The sequence below is a fragment of the Trichoplusia ni genome, chromosome 2 (genome assembly GCF_003590095.1).
Source record: "Trichoplusia ni isolate ovarian cell line Hi5 chromosome 2, tn1, whole genome shotgun sequence".
Lineage (NCBI taxonomy): Eukaryota > Metazoa > Arthropoda > Insecta > Lepidoptera > Noctuidae > Trichoplusia > Trichoplusia ni.
In genome coordinates this window covers 616,073-628,820 of record NC_039479.1, presented here as the reverse complement: position 1 = coordinate 628,820, position 12,748 = coordinate 616,073, and the positions used below count along the sequence as shown (strand labels likewise).

Sequence of the window (12,748 nt, the reverse complement as noted above, 5' to 3'; positions counted from 1 at the left end):
TGGTACCCCAGGCGGTTATTATAGATTACGAGCTTCGAATGAAACCAGCTGAGAATTTGTTTTGATGTGTTTTAAATTTTCATTTAGCTGGGTGTAAACAGAGTTGGAACAGGTCAAACGGTTTGAGAGCTTGGATAGTGTTCCGGCTTTAGCATATTATTATTCTGTGTTCTGCCCTTTTAGACAAAAGTATCATGTCTGCAAACGAATATACCGGTATTGCCATACTTTAAGTTAAACCTATTTTTGTGAAACTTATTTTCGGACAACTTCCCGATTGACAGTTGTTTAAGTTAACAATGGGTGGATCCATCTGCAGTGACCGCTTAAAAAAAGATCACATTCGAAAAATTTATATAAAATCACAAAAATATTCTTAGATATGAAACCTGAATCTGGAAAAAGTTTAATTATAATTTATTACTTCTTCTAGAGTCTTGACAGTCGAAACCAGGTAACTAATACCATGGCGACTTATAAAATGGAGGAACCTCCACACCACACAACTTCCACCAAAACTTAAAACGCCTGAAACGCGGAGAATCAGTTAATTGAATTAAGCATGAACGTTTGTGAGGGTACGAATAAACGAGCTGCAATTAAGGTAACGAAAAACAACCGACCGCATTGCTGCTGCGATGCATTCCTGATGTAAAATGAACCTTTTATTGCTGATGGAGGAAATTTGTTTTAAGTGAGGTATCGCTTTTGGGATCATTTATCAGATTTTTGAAAGGAGATTGGTTTTTGGACTGATTATGATTTTAAAGATTAGAGGCGTTGTCAAATTTGCAGTACTTAGCAGGGCGTAGGGTTCTTCTTATTTTAACAATCACTATCACCACAGCCATGGGACGTCCAATATTGAACTTCCCCAGTGACTGCCAAAAAGGTTACAAGCAGCTCGCATTCAGTGCGCGCTTACAAACTTTATAAGGAGGTCTCACCACGTCGTGTTGTTGGCGTCCTATATTGCGTTTGATAGTGCGTGGTCTCCATTTCCATCAGCCATCAGTTCCAAGATCTATGTGCTGTGCTGCGTCTTTACTTTAGTTTATCTTCAATCTTCTCATTCCTCAATTTCCATGGGTATTAAAAAATATTTTTTTAGTAATGTCTGCTTTTTGTGATTTTCATTCTTAGTTAGTTGTTAATGAGCTTGAAGTCCAGGCTCACTTTCTTTGGCGTTCTACATGCTTATAACGCTAAACATCTCTGTAACACAATTTTATCCTTCGAAGAACTACAATAAAACATCCCACAGTGAATCAGTTGAATCATAAAAGTTCCATTAACTTCCAACGTCCGTCTGAACTTTAAATAAGAACAAAAAAGAAAAAACGCAACGAAAATAAATTAAGCATCGCAAACACGCGCGAACTCAATCGCTAAAATGTTGCCACAATTAAAAATTCAGTCGGAATACCCCACCTGGCAACACTCCAAGTGTTGAACGCTGGCCACCCAGTCGTCGGTGCCGAAATAAAAATTAATTATTATTGTCCACTTTTCACTTGGTTTTATTTTACAACACTAGTTGGCTTCACGAGTCCGCTCGCTCTTTTATTAAATTCATTTACGTATTTTAACATTTATTCTGCGAACTTACAGAGAGGCACGATACGTAAATTTGGGATTGGCAACTGTAATTTCGGTTTAACTTCGATATATTTGCATTAAAGAAATAATGAAGTGCTTGTATGTGTTCGTGTACATGTGGACTACTGTTAATTGCAAGTAGGTCAGGAGCCAGACTAATTAGGGTATCTTTAAGGCCTCCTGAAGAGGCTTTATATGACGTCGTAAATAGTTCATAAACTTTTAGGAGTTTTCGGCCAAAACGAGTATTTTTGGGTATGAAGCACCTACTAACATTTATATAGGTTTGAGTTTCTAGTGTACTTAATTCTACTAGAAATAATCATTTAATTAAAAAAGTCAGCAACTGTTATTAAATTTGTTTTTACAAGTCCGAGTAAAAATATTTTTGTTTAATTTTCGGAAGAGCGTTTTTATTACGTTGGGATGTTTTTTGCCACCTATTTTAATAACGATATGTTTTAATGAGTATTTTTCATTTACTCAAACTTTGGAATTAAGGATTCGACAAAAAATATGCAGTTTTATACTTTTCACAGGCTTTAAAATTATTAAGAAACAACAACAACAAAAATGCTTAAAAGCTTTACCACGGTTTCAGTTTGACCGTACGGAACCCTACGAAACAATGATACACTTTAATTGAGTACATCAATACAGAATATAAACCGGGCAACGGTCCGAAGTAAATCCTTTTGAGTGTTTAATCCACGGGCGCCATTTTGAATTCCAAAATATAACGGTTTCATTGGTGTTTTTATTTTGTAATCGACTTTTTAAGCGAATATAAAACGGAACGTAGAATTAAGTATAACAATAGCTTTGTTAAGTATGTTTGGGGTGTTTATTATTGAATACACAAAAAGCGCTGCTGAGCGGATCATATTTGCAATTTAATACAAACGCTCAATCAAAAAATCACGATAAGACTTGCGACTCCTGAGCCCCAATTCTGCTATTTACAATGGCCGATGAATGAATGGAATATGGATTAAATTGGCACTATTTGTATTATTCTAAGATTTTTTCAAACAAAATAATTGGAAAGTCAGTAAAGGGCGGAACACTCACGGTAAATACAGTTAATTTGAACAAAATGCTTAAGAGAATAGGACTAGTTTCAAATTTAATCCAATTGCCATTCATTCATCGGCCGTTGTAAATAGCAGAATCGGGGTCCTGGCTAAGCACGTCAGTCACTATAAACTAAGCTACCGACATTTCAGTTGCCAGTAACCCAATACCGTCTTTTAAAAGGATGTTAGCAGTGTTGAAGTGAAATGGCGATCTACACTGAGTGGAGCCCTGTCACGCTTCTACAACAATAAAAATATTTCTTTAAGACGTGTTCAAGACAAAAATGAGAATCAATATCGGATTTACGAGACAGATAAACAACTTAATGCAATAAGTTAGTAAGTATTAAGAGTTGTAGATATGAATCTAAGTATCTTTAACGCTACTACTGATTTTTTTCTGAACTTGTTGTTCTTTATACAGCAACAACATATCTACACTATGGAGATCCCTAAATATGAATGGCAGTTTATTTATCTCACTTAAGTTATTGATGTTCATGCTGGCCAGAGTGACTGACTAGAGGTTAATAAAAGCGAAGTTTAGAGAAATATGCAGAATTGCTTTAGGATTAGCCACTCGATTGTAAAAGTTTACTACTATTGTTATAAAATTATTTCTGTTTAAAAGTCGTCATAGATAAACCAAAAGATATAATAGATTTTTTTTACAAGAATTCATCTCGTTTAGTACTAAGCTAATTTATTATGATAGGGTACATACTTAACAAATACATGCCGAATTAAGATCCTCTCTTTAAAGTCGGTTAAAACTAAAGTTGTGGTGTTCAAAACGGTGGTGTTAATAAAGTTTTAATAAGACGGTGACCGACATTTGAGGATAAAATTCGGTGAAATTTGAAACCTAATTTGTCTCAACTTAAAGTCTTTATAGAACTGAATACAACGCGACGCCTAAAAACGACTTATAAGTTGTTAACAACTACAAAAACACTATTCTTTAGACAAGCGCCATCTACATCATAATAGTGGAACTAACCACTCGCGTTGCAAGTACGTAACTTAACGTCCTAACTTACTTACTAGTTATCTAAGTAATCCGCTAGATGGCTCTAGGATTCGCCTTATTAAAACAATGTTATCGCCTAATAAAATAAGGTTTAATAGATTCTTTATTTGTGACCTACATAAATATATGTTTTTCTATTGTTTTCATACTGTCGTAAACTTTGTGATTATGCAGCTATGCAGACTTGTTCTTTTACCTACCATTTTTGCAGGCGGCTTCGCCCGCAGAACTGAACTATGTCCTATATTAGTGTTTGTCTTTAGGTACTACATGACCAGTTACATCAAGACCCCGCGATTTTTCTTGCCATCGCCTGTAAATCGAGTCCATGGCAACTAAACTTAGCCGGAACAGAAATTCGAGGAAAGAATACCAGCTTCCATGGTACAGTTCACTCCGCAGAATATAGAAACAAGTGGCGAAGCATCATCAGTCAAGAATTTGGAAATCTAAAGTGCCTAAAGGCCTATCTAAAGTGATACTAGTTGCATACTCCTTTAATTATTTCGTTGTAACTTCATCATAGGTATACCTACTGCAAAATCCTGAGAGCTTATCATCAGCTCTTAAAGTATACCTACTACTAGAAGTGGAAGCGAGACAGCGCACACACATCGTATAGGCATCTCTCTCTTTAACAACACGAGTCATATATCTTTAAGACGTGGTGGTAGACCTTCTGGAACTGCAACAACTGCTACCTATATCTAATAGGTTACATTAAGTAGGACAGAACTAGTGAAATCTGATTAAGATTCAATGCGCATGAGTGTAGGTAATAAAGGCATGTTACATAAGATATTAAATATTAAGCCATACAGCCAATGCGTACAGGTTCAACGTATGCAAAGTTATGATAGCCATTCAATTATCGGCTACGAATAAACTAGGCGTTGATAGAAGAATATTTCCCTTTCCCTAAGGTACCTTCATAACTAGTGTATATACTACCCTACAGATCCTCGATCATTCAATGAACCCAAGCCAAGTTACATTTTCACACAAATGCTAGTCCAACGCTTGGATCGAACCCGCCATATTTCGTGCTGAGTGGGTATGGCGTGGTAACCTCCACCACTCGGCTGTCCTTACAATCAATATTAAATTAGAATAGGCATGAAGAAATCCTGTCCGGGAAAATATTGTTTGAAGATCAAATCTTCTTGTAAGAAAATACAACATACATCATCGTAATTTTAGGAAATAAAATGCGATACACCACATGACTCAAAATCAAAATTTATTTATTCAAATTAATCTACTAAGTAGCACTTTTTGAAGGTCAGATTTCATTGGACAGCACCCAGTTTCGCCCACCCTTCACCGCTTCCTAAGTGCTTTTGCTGTGAGAGAAGAAACGGCGCAACAAACTCCCCAGCGGCACGCTGTCATACCGTTCAAACAAAAATCCAATCTAACTATCTAATATATACATCGGAAAAACATAACGATTTCCATCCTAAAACCGAAAAATCACTATTAAATTTCATTGAAAAGCAACTACTCCTAATAGTAGTTGCCCAAAAAGATCTCACATTTCGACATTTTCTACACTCAGAATCGTGGAAAAAAAACCCCCAGAAATGTTTTTAAATGTCATCTCAGATTCTATAAGTCACGTAACTATTCGCTGTCATATCCATACATTTGTACTTTTTCTATCAAAGTAAACGGTTCTCGAACTTCTAATTCGCTACGATTGCTGAGATCACCTATGTGTCCATGTTGATCTATTTGCCGTCGAAAATACTCTAAATGTAAATACGCTTATATTGTCAGACATTCCAAGCGGCGAGCGTCGTATGTACAAAACAATTGAACTCGAACAATTAATTGTATTGCTCAGCGGTCGACGATCGACCTATTAACCTAGCCAGGGGCGCTCAACATTCCGGGTGGAATTTTTAATTTAATTATTTATTTTGTTTTAACTAATCGTTAAATTTAATTCAATATTTTATTTTTATTTATTGTTAATACTACATAATTATTTAGCAAAATTATGCAATAATATATGTACAGAGTTTAGTACATTACTACAAATTGTTTTAAAATTCTAAACCGAGTATTGTAATATTTTTCCTATAATGTATTGTTTTGTTTGATAATTTTTTTCATAGACTATTTAATTAAATATCTGACTCAAGAAAGTTGGGGATCAACTATACTAAAGTATAGCCGATTTATAACAAGACAGCATAAATATCAGCCATTTTCTTCTATAGTCAATCAACATCAACTTCTATCCGGTATACTAAGTATCTAACACAGAAATGCAAGTTTTCACTTTTCCTTACCAATAAATTAAAAGCGAAAAAATGTTGCGCGCATCTCTCTTTTTCGCGATGCGCGACGACCTTTCGCGCATGCGTACAAACTACACCGTCTAGTCGGCTGCGCGCGCGCACTCCAGCGGACGTATCGAGATAAATAAAAATGGCGCCGGTTCAGATAAACCAATAACAACCGTTTATCAATCAAAACATTTTTTTATTTAAACCAGTGATTTCATTACATTTTAGCCGTTGCCAAGTGAAATTTTGTTTTTTGTGTTTTTTTTTCTTCAATCGATCGTCTTTAATTAGTGTGATTAAACATACATTGATTGAACTCAGTTCATTAAGAACCGCACGGTTAGATTAAGCTTACTCAGTGTTAATTAATAATTTTGAGATCTTAATTAAAAAATACCTAACTATTTCTATTCAAATTATAAAAGAACTTGTTTGTTATTTGAACCGCTAAAATATTTTAAAATTATAACATTCGTCGGAATAAAACACATCTCAAACGCAAACAAACTTTTTTTTAATCACGCAAAGGCAACTGCTTATTCTGCCATGTTAGCAATTAGGTTAAAAACTTTTTGCTGATGTAAAACTGTGTTTCTGTGATACGGACTCAAACTAATAAAATGCTGTGGTTTTGCTTGGTGTTATTACTGGGAACTGTGAGTTCCCATAATTCTAATGATACTGGGACTGCTGCTAATATAACAAGGTAAGTGTTCAATACTTGAAATATTTTTCTTACTATGTCGTTTTAAGTTTAATTAAATTATGCAGTATCATTTTTGAAATAAACATAGTGCTCAAATTATCTATGTAAGTAACTAAGGTCCAATACATAAATATTATAGTACTCTACTCTATAGTCAAAAGTACCCTCACATTTTAAAATAACAAGCCCATATACCTCCCACAGCTGGGCTCAGGCCTCTACCGGTATGTATATAAGGTCAGAGCATTGATTGGGAATTTGCGATTTCAGATTCCAGTAGGTGTAATATAGATTTCCTCACACGTTGAATCAACGTACAGAATAATTAAGAAAGTAAATTGTACGTTGAAAAATACACTTTGACACTTTGCCTGTATTGGAATCGAATCTGCATCTCCCTCATGGATTGGCATGCGCGAGGTGCAAGGCCAACCAGGACGATACTTTAATTACTGACCGTTATACCAAGTAATTGTCCAAATGATGAAAAGTGACTTGACTTATGGTGGTTAAATATTAATACTTCCTGCTAATATTTATTATAAACGGCAGTCTCAAATGCTTTCACGTAAAAACCAAGGGATAGCAAATAGGATAGCATTCCAATTTTATGTTCTCGTGGGATCATTTTCGACTGTAGCGGGCGGAACCGCCGGCAATAGCTAGTACCTAATGAACAATGCAGGATCAACAGGGCAGCGATGCATCAATGTACAAACAGATTATCCATACATGTCTGAAACCTTGAATCCTATATTTGGATGTTTATCGCTAATTGAACTTTGTCTTGCTCTATCTGCAACAACTCCAAATGGCCCAACACCTTTTTAAGGCGCTAGCAGATAGGTTGTATATCCTTAGTTACAAAAAGTACACCTAAAATTCAGGTGTAAAGAGATCGGTACAGAAAAACTCTGTACTTATTTATAAATGCTTCAATACTCAATATTTATGGCTACCATAACGTACATTTTAACAGTTACATAGGTACATGTAGATTACATATGGAAACAATTATGGACCATGTTGGGCATATAGGAGGGAGGAAAAACTCCTTACTATTGTCAGAGTCTAAACCACCTTAAGCTTGAACAGGGTATCACTACAGCCAATGTTGCCTAAAAACTGCGAGACAGTGATATCACCCAAATTTGTATCAACATTTTGAATGAAAGCAAGCGTAATAGAAGATGGTTGGATCTAAACAAGTGTTGAAGTTCGGTTTGACTCAATTTTTCATTTAAGTATGACATTCCTGAAGTTTGAAGACGGATAAGAATCCCATAAGACGGATAGGCCCATGCCCAGCTGTGGGTTATGATTACAATTAAAGTTCTACAATATTATATAATGTATTTACGAATCAGCTATTGGTATCGAACCAAATCTATTTCAGTAGAATTTTCTTATTTTTACATAAACTGGATTAATAAAACTTTATTGTCGTCAACTATAACGTCACACATAAAACTTTGATGGTAACTTATGGAATTATCAATAAAATCCAGAGGTAATGTTACATAATTGTTTTTTTTTTTGTTTTTTTTCTTCACTTATTTTGAGGGTATCGACCTCTCTTTAGCTCTGTCTACTTCTAGAAGCAATTTACGTGATACCTACTCAAATACCGATCTAATATCTCTCAATTTAAAAGCACTTCTTCAATGAATGCAACAATTTTATCAATCGATGGTTATGAAGAACTCATCGAAGTTCAGCATTTCGCTAATAGAAATTAATTTATGATGCCGTTTAGTTCATTCGAATAGACTTTGACAGATTTAATGGATATTTTTCCATTTATTACTTCATTGATATTCTGGAATATGGTCAATGAAATGGGCAAAAGGTTGCACTCTTGTTTTCCACTGTCCCAACTACTGAAATTTTCTAGATCTTTTGTTCGGTAATTGTTAGTTAGTTCCTCGATAAGACGTACATAAGCTATGTTCACTACTGGTGAATAGGGCTTTATGCCAACAATAACCAGAATTACCAAATTGATGGCAATGGTTCATGCGACTAGTAAGATATTTCTTGGAGCTTAGTTTATGTTTTTCTTCCTATGAATGACATTTTTGGGCGCAGAAATGTTCGATATTTCAGTTCAGTTGCTACTGCCTCTGGGGGTCTAGCAGCAACTTTCAAAGACTGCTACAGCAAAACGCCTTATGATACGATGTAAAGCGTTGCATCTTTTTGGCTGCACGATAGGCCAAGTGGTATATAATAGGTCACCACTCTACGCCCTGAGGCGTGGGGTCGACCCTCGCGTAGGTATAAGTATTTGTGTGATTCACGAATGCATGTTGTGATAAATTCCAGTCTGATAGCCTTTGTGCATATCAATATTGCTAGAAACCCCCAACGATAAAAGGACTCAACTCTAGGATACAAAAAAACAACTGTTACGCTCCTCCTTTACCTTTCCTCTATGTAATAGTTCTCCAGTATGTCTGCCTACCCCTTACAACATCATGATCAGTGTACAACCCGAGTACAAGACGCACTACCGGCTATGTTTTAATAACATCCAGATGGCGTGTTCTCGGAACACCGTTAACGAGTGCATTCATACCGCAGTCATTTGAAACTCGTCTGATTAATGTAGCTGAGCGATCTTACATAACGGGGTAAGCAGAATAAGGAGGTCTAGTGTATATAATAGTGAATTAGTTTTTACCAGATATATGCACCACATGTATAATAATCATATGAACAATGAAACATTGAATGATATAAGTAATATCGCTCCTAAATTATGGATGCTTGTTTTTGAACTTGACTGTTTACTATCTCTGTGACATAATGCAATGCAGTGAGTATCTTGAGCATCCTTATAGGTAAATGTTATCTTTTTTTACTTAATACGGCGACGTTCTAGCACAATGGATTCGACACCTTTTTGATCTATTTACCTAGATTAATGAGAAATTAATTTATGTGTACCAAACTTATGTCAATTCTTTATCAGTTGTTGATTATGCAAATACGAGTACAATCATTACACAGATAGGTAGTTGAGTTGCAGGCTTTCATTACCATATTTAAATAAGACACATTCAGATTCGAATCATAAATTCACAAAAGACAACCAAAGTCTTTTTAATTTGCAGATCGAAATAAATATAAGCTGGTCTAACATTTAAATGAAACAATTTTAACGGATTTTAGTTCCCGACGTTTCGAAACCTTTGCAGGAATCATGGTCGCAGGAATCATGGTCGTATATTGCCAAGACGAACGCCACCTCAATCTGCCCGTGACCATGATACCTGCAAGCATGATAATGTCTAACATACGCGTAAACCTAAGAAACCACTGGTCTAACATTTTCACATTAACTAACATAAAGAGCATCTGCAAAGACTTCTCAGTAATCAAAACAAGTAAAAAATAACAATGGCCAAAGTTTTTATTGATATCACTTACATGTAACATACTTCAAAATAAATAGTCAAGAGCAACACCTACATAACACTGTTGTTGCGTTGAAACAAAAGAAAATCAAAAAACAATTACGATTATTATTTCATCCGAGTATTTGTACAGCGGACCCCACAAGAAAAGAAAATTCTAAAACCAAAAATGAACTTTATATCAATCATATAAAGGCGTTATTTAACTGTCCTGAAGTGGTGTAGATTACTTATAGTGTTACCAAGGTCAATTGGACCTTCGATACCGGCGATTACAAGGAAACAGCCATTGAATTGATCTCATCATTTTTTGTAGCAAAGTAATTATGCCTTTTATGTGGAGACGTGAGAGACACATCAAATAAGTCAGAGGTATTGTGTTATAAATATTGTGTGTACAGCTTAAGATGTAGGCAGATGTGTATTGGGCATCTGTGAATTGAGAACCCATATTATTAACCTAGTTATTGTCTAGGGTTTAGTACCCCAAAATGAATTTATAAGATCGCTTGGTTTTCCAGCTGTTATTGTCAAGTCCTTTTTCCTAAAGAACAGCAATAACTTTAGAGGCGACCGGTATTCATGACTATCGTGTTACAATTGCAAGATATTAAATTAAAAACATTTTAGTCTTCGTGACTACATTATTCTTCTTGTTGTCTAGACTATCCGGGCTATTATATAAACGAGATGGCTGTCAAAATACTATTAGCACTGAAAGAGAAGACTATTTTACAGCAATATTTCTGACTTATTCTTTTTGCAACTTAATGGATAGCCACTATGAGTGACGTAAGCGCTTGTGCGATCCACGAATGCTTGTAATAAGTCTAGGTGTCTTTGACAAACGGACGAAATCCCTTAGCGCAAATTTAAAAATAAAGTAGCACTATAGATATGTGGCTCACTTAAAAATAAGAAAAAGGTCCTACAATTTTTCACCCGGTTAACCATTCCACTCATTGTATGTCCTCTTTCAGTAACCCATGCACGGACTTGAACCACATATTCCTGGCACCCGGCGTGCTAACAGCCGGCGGGATCAACAAGGCCTGCATGTCGAGGTTCCACACCGATGGGATTGCTCGTCTACTGCTCACCCTCGTCACTGAGGACCGGCAGACCATCATGGCATCCAGGGAACTGCCACCAGGTTTGTTAAGCAATAAATATAAACTTTAAAGAATGTGCACGGATAGTCGAGTGGTTGAGGTCACCACGCTAAACTCACAGAGCGCGACGTATCGCGGGTTCGATCCCTGCATAGTACAATCATTTGTGTGATCCATGAATACTTTTCCTGAGTTTGGGTGTCTTTGTGCATGTGTTCATTGCTAGACTTTCGAAAATTTCTCATTTGTTACAGGAGATGGTGGATGTTTAGACATCAATGTACCCCAGCTTCCGAATTCCAAGGCCGACTTGATCGTGAATATGAAGTAAGTGGATAATAACATAATAATACTAAGAGATGTTGCGATTTCAATGCTGAAATACTCCCTCAATGTTAGTTAAATGAGGTATTAAGGAACCTGATTTTCCATAACAGGGCATTGTTCTATATTTTGTTAAGATAAGCGAAATCCACATGACCTCAGCCCTTCAAAATTTCTTTTTTTTTTAAACACTTTTAATTTTCTCAAGAAAACTGACAGAGTGTTTAAAACTACGCCTTGCGTAATAATATTCAATAAAAATTGCATATTAAATGTATCCAAATTTGCTGCGGCTGCTTTTGTAAGACGACTAAAAAATCATGATGTATAATGACCGATCAAAAATTGTTCAGAACCAACTACAGTATATTGATGAGGAACGGTAAATGAGTTTAGCGATTTTGGTAATGCTGGCTCAGCTTTAATTCTTTATTGGTGTATTATCATCCGCATCGCCTTTTTAGTCGGCATATCGGTGGGCGCATCTTTTTAGACACATCTTGGATTACTTTTTGAATATCTTCTCCCGGACAATCGAAAATGTAGGCTGCTTTTTTCTTTAATTACTTCCTTAATACGGAAGATCGTGCTGTGTCATGATCGGGCTCGTGGCTACGCTCTGTGCAATTTTTATGTTGTACATAATGATGCTCACTACTCTTATTTGTTTTGACCGCCGCAGCACACTTCAAAGATCCTTTTTTTACACAACTCCAATAAAAATTGCCACCACAGCTTTTATTCAAACTACACAGAAAACTATCCAAAAACAACATGATTACAATGTTAACCTCGATCTGAATAGTTTTAAAATGTCAACACAAATTCAAACGAAATCTTCATCTACCCTCATTAATAACTCGTAACGAAATTAACAAGAAAAATAAATGAATAGCAAAAAGCATAGTAATAAGAAAGCTGACATGAATATGTTAACATATGTATTTAGATGGAGTAGAATCGCAGTGAAGATCTATCGCGATCTTCGAAGTGTAGTGCCTTCGCAGACACGGTCATTAGTGCCTTCGCAGACACGGTCATTTGCTGACACGTGCATCGCAGTTTTGTAGCATCGTATTAGCATTCATCGATATTTTGTGCGTATTCTACTTGGTAAAACTTGCGTGGATTCTAAAACACGAGGTTTAAAAAATGCCTACCTTATATCTTCTAAACACACAGGGACGA

The 12,748-nt window shown here is 35.8% G+C and overlaps 1 protein-coding gene across 1 annotated transcript; it reads left to right on the top strand.

The window, feature by feature from the left end:
- Nucleotides 1-6,085: 6,085 nt before the first annotated feature.
- Nucleotides 6,086-11,758, top strand: LOC113502326. Its single transcript, XM_026883860.1, has 3 exons — nt 6,086-6,705; nt 11,105-11,277; nt 11,491-11,758. The coding sequence occupies exons 1-3, from the start codon at nt 6,620-6,622 to the stop codon at nt 11,565-11,567; spliced, it is 336 nt and encodes a 111-aa protein (XP_026739661.1). The 5' UTR covers nt 6,086-6,619; the 3' UTR covers nt 11,568-11,758.
- The last annotated feature ends 990 nt before the right edge of the window (nt 11,759-12,748 follow it).

Excerpts from the sequence above, each read along its gene's own strand:
- LOC113502326 (XM_026883860.1), top strand. The coding sequence starts at position 6,620 with ATGCTGTGGTTTTGCTTGGTGTTATTACTGGGAACTGTGAGTTCCCAT. Across the intron at positions 6,706-11,104 it reads ACTGCTGCTAATATAACAAG|TAACCCATGCACGGACTTGA; the intron begins GTAAGTGTTCAA and ends GTCCTCTTTCAG. Across the intron at positions 11,278-11,490 it reads ATCCAGGGAACTGCCACCAG|GAGATGGTGGATGTTTAGAC; the intron begins GTTTGTTAAGCA and ends CATTTGTTACAG.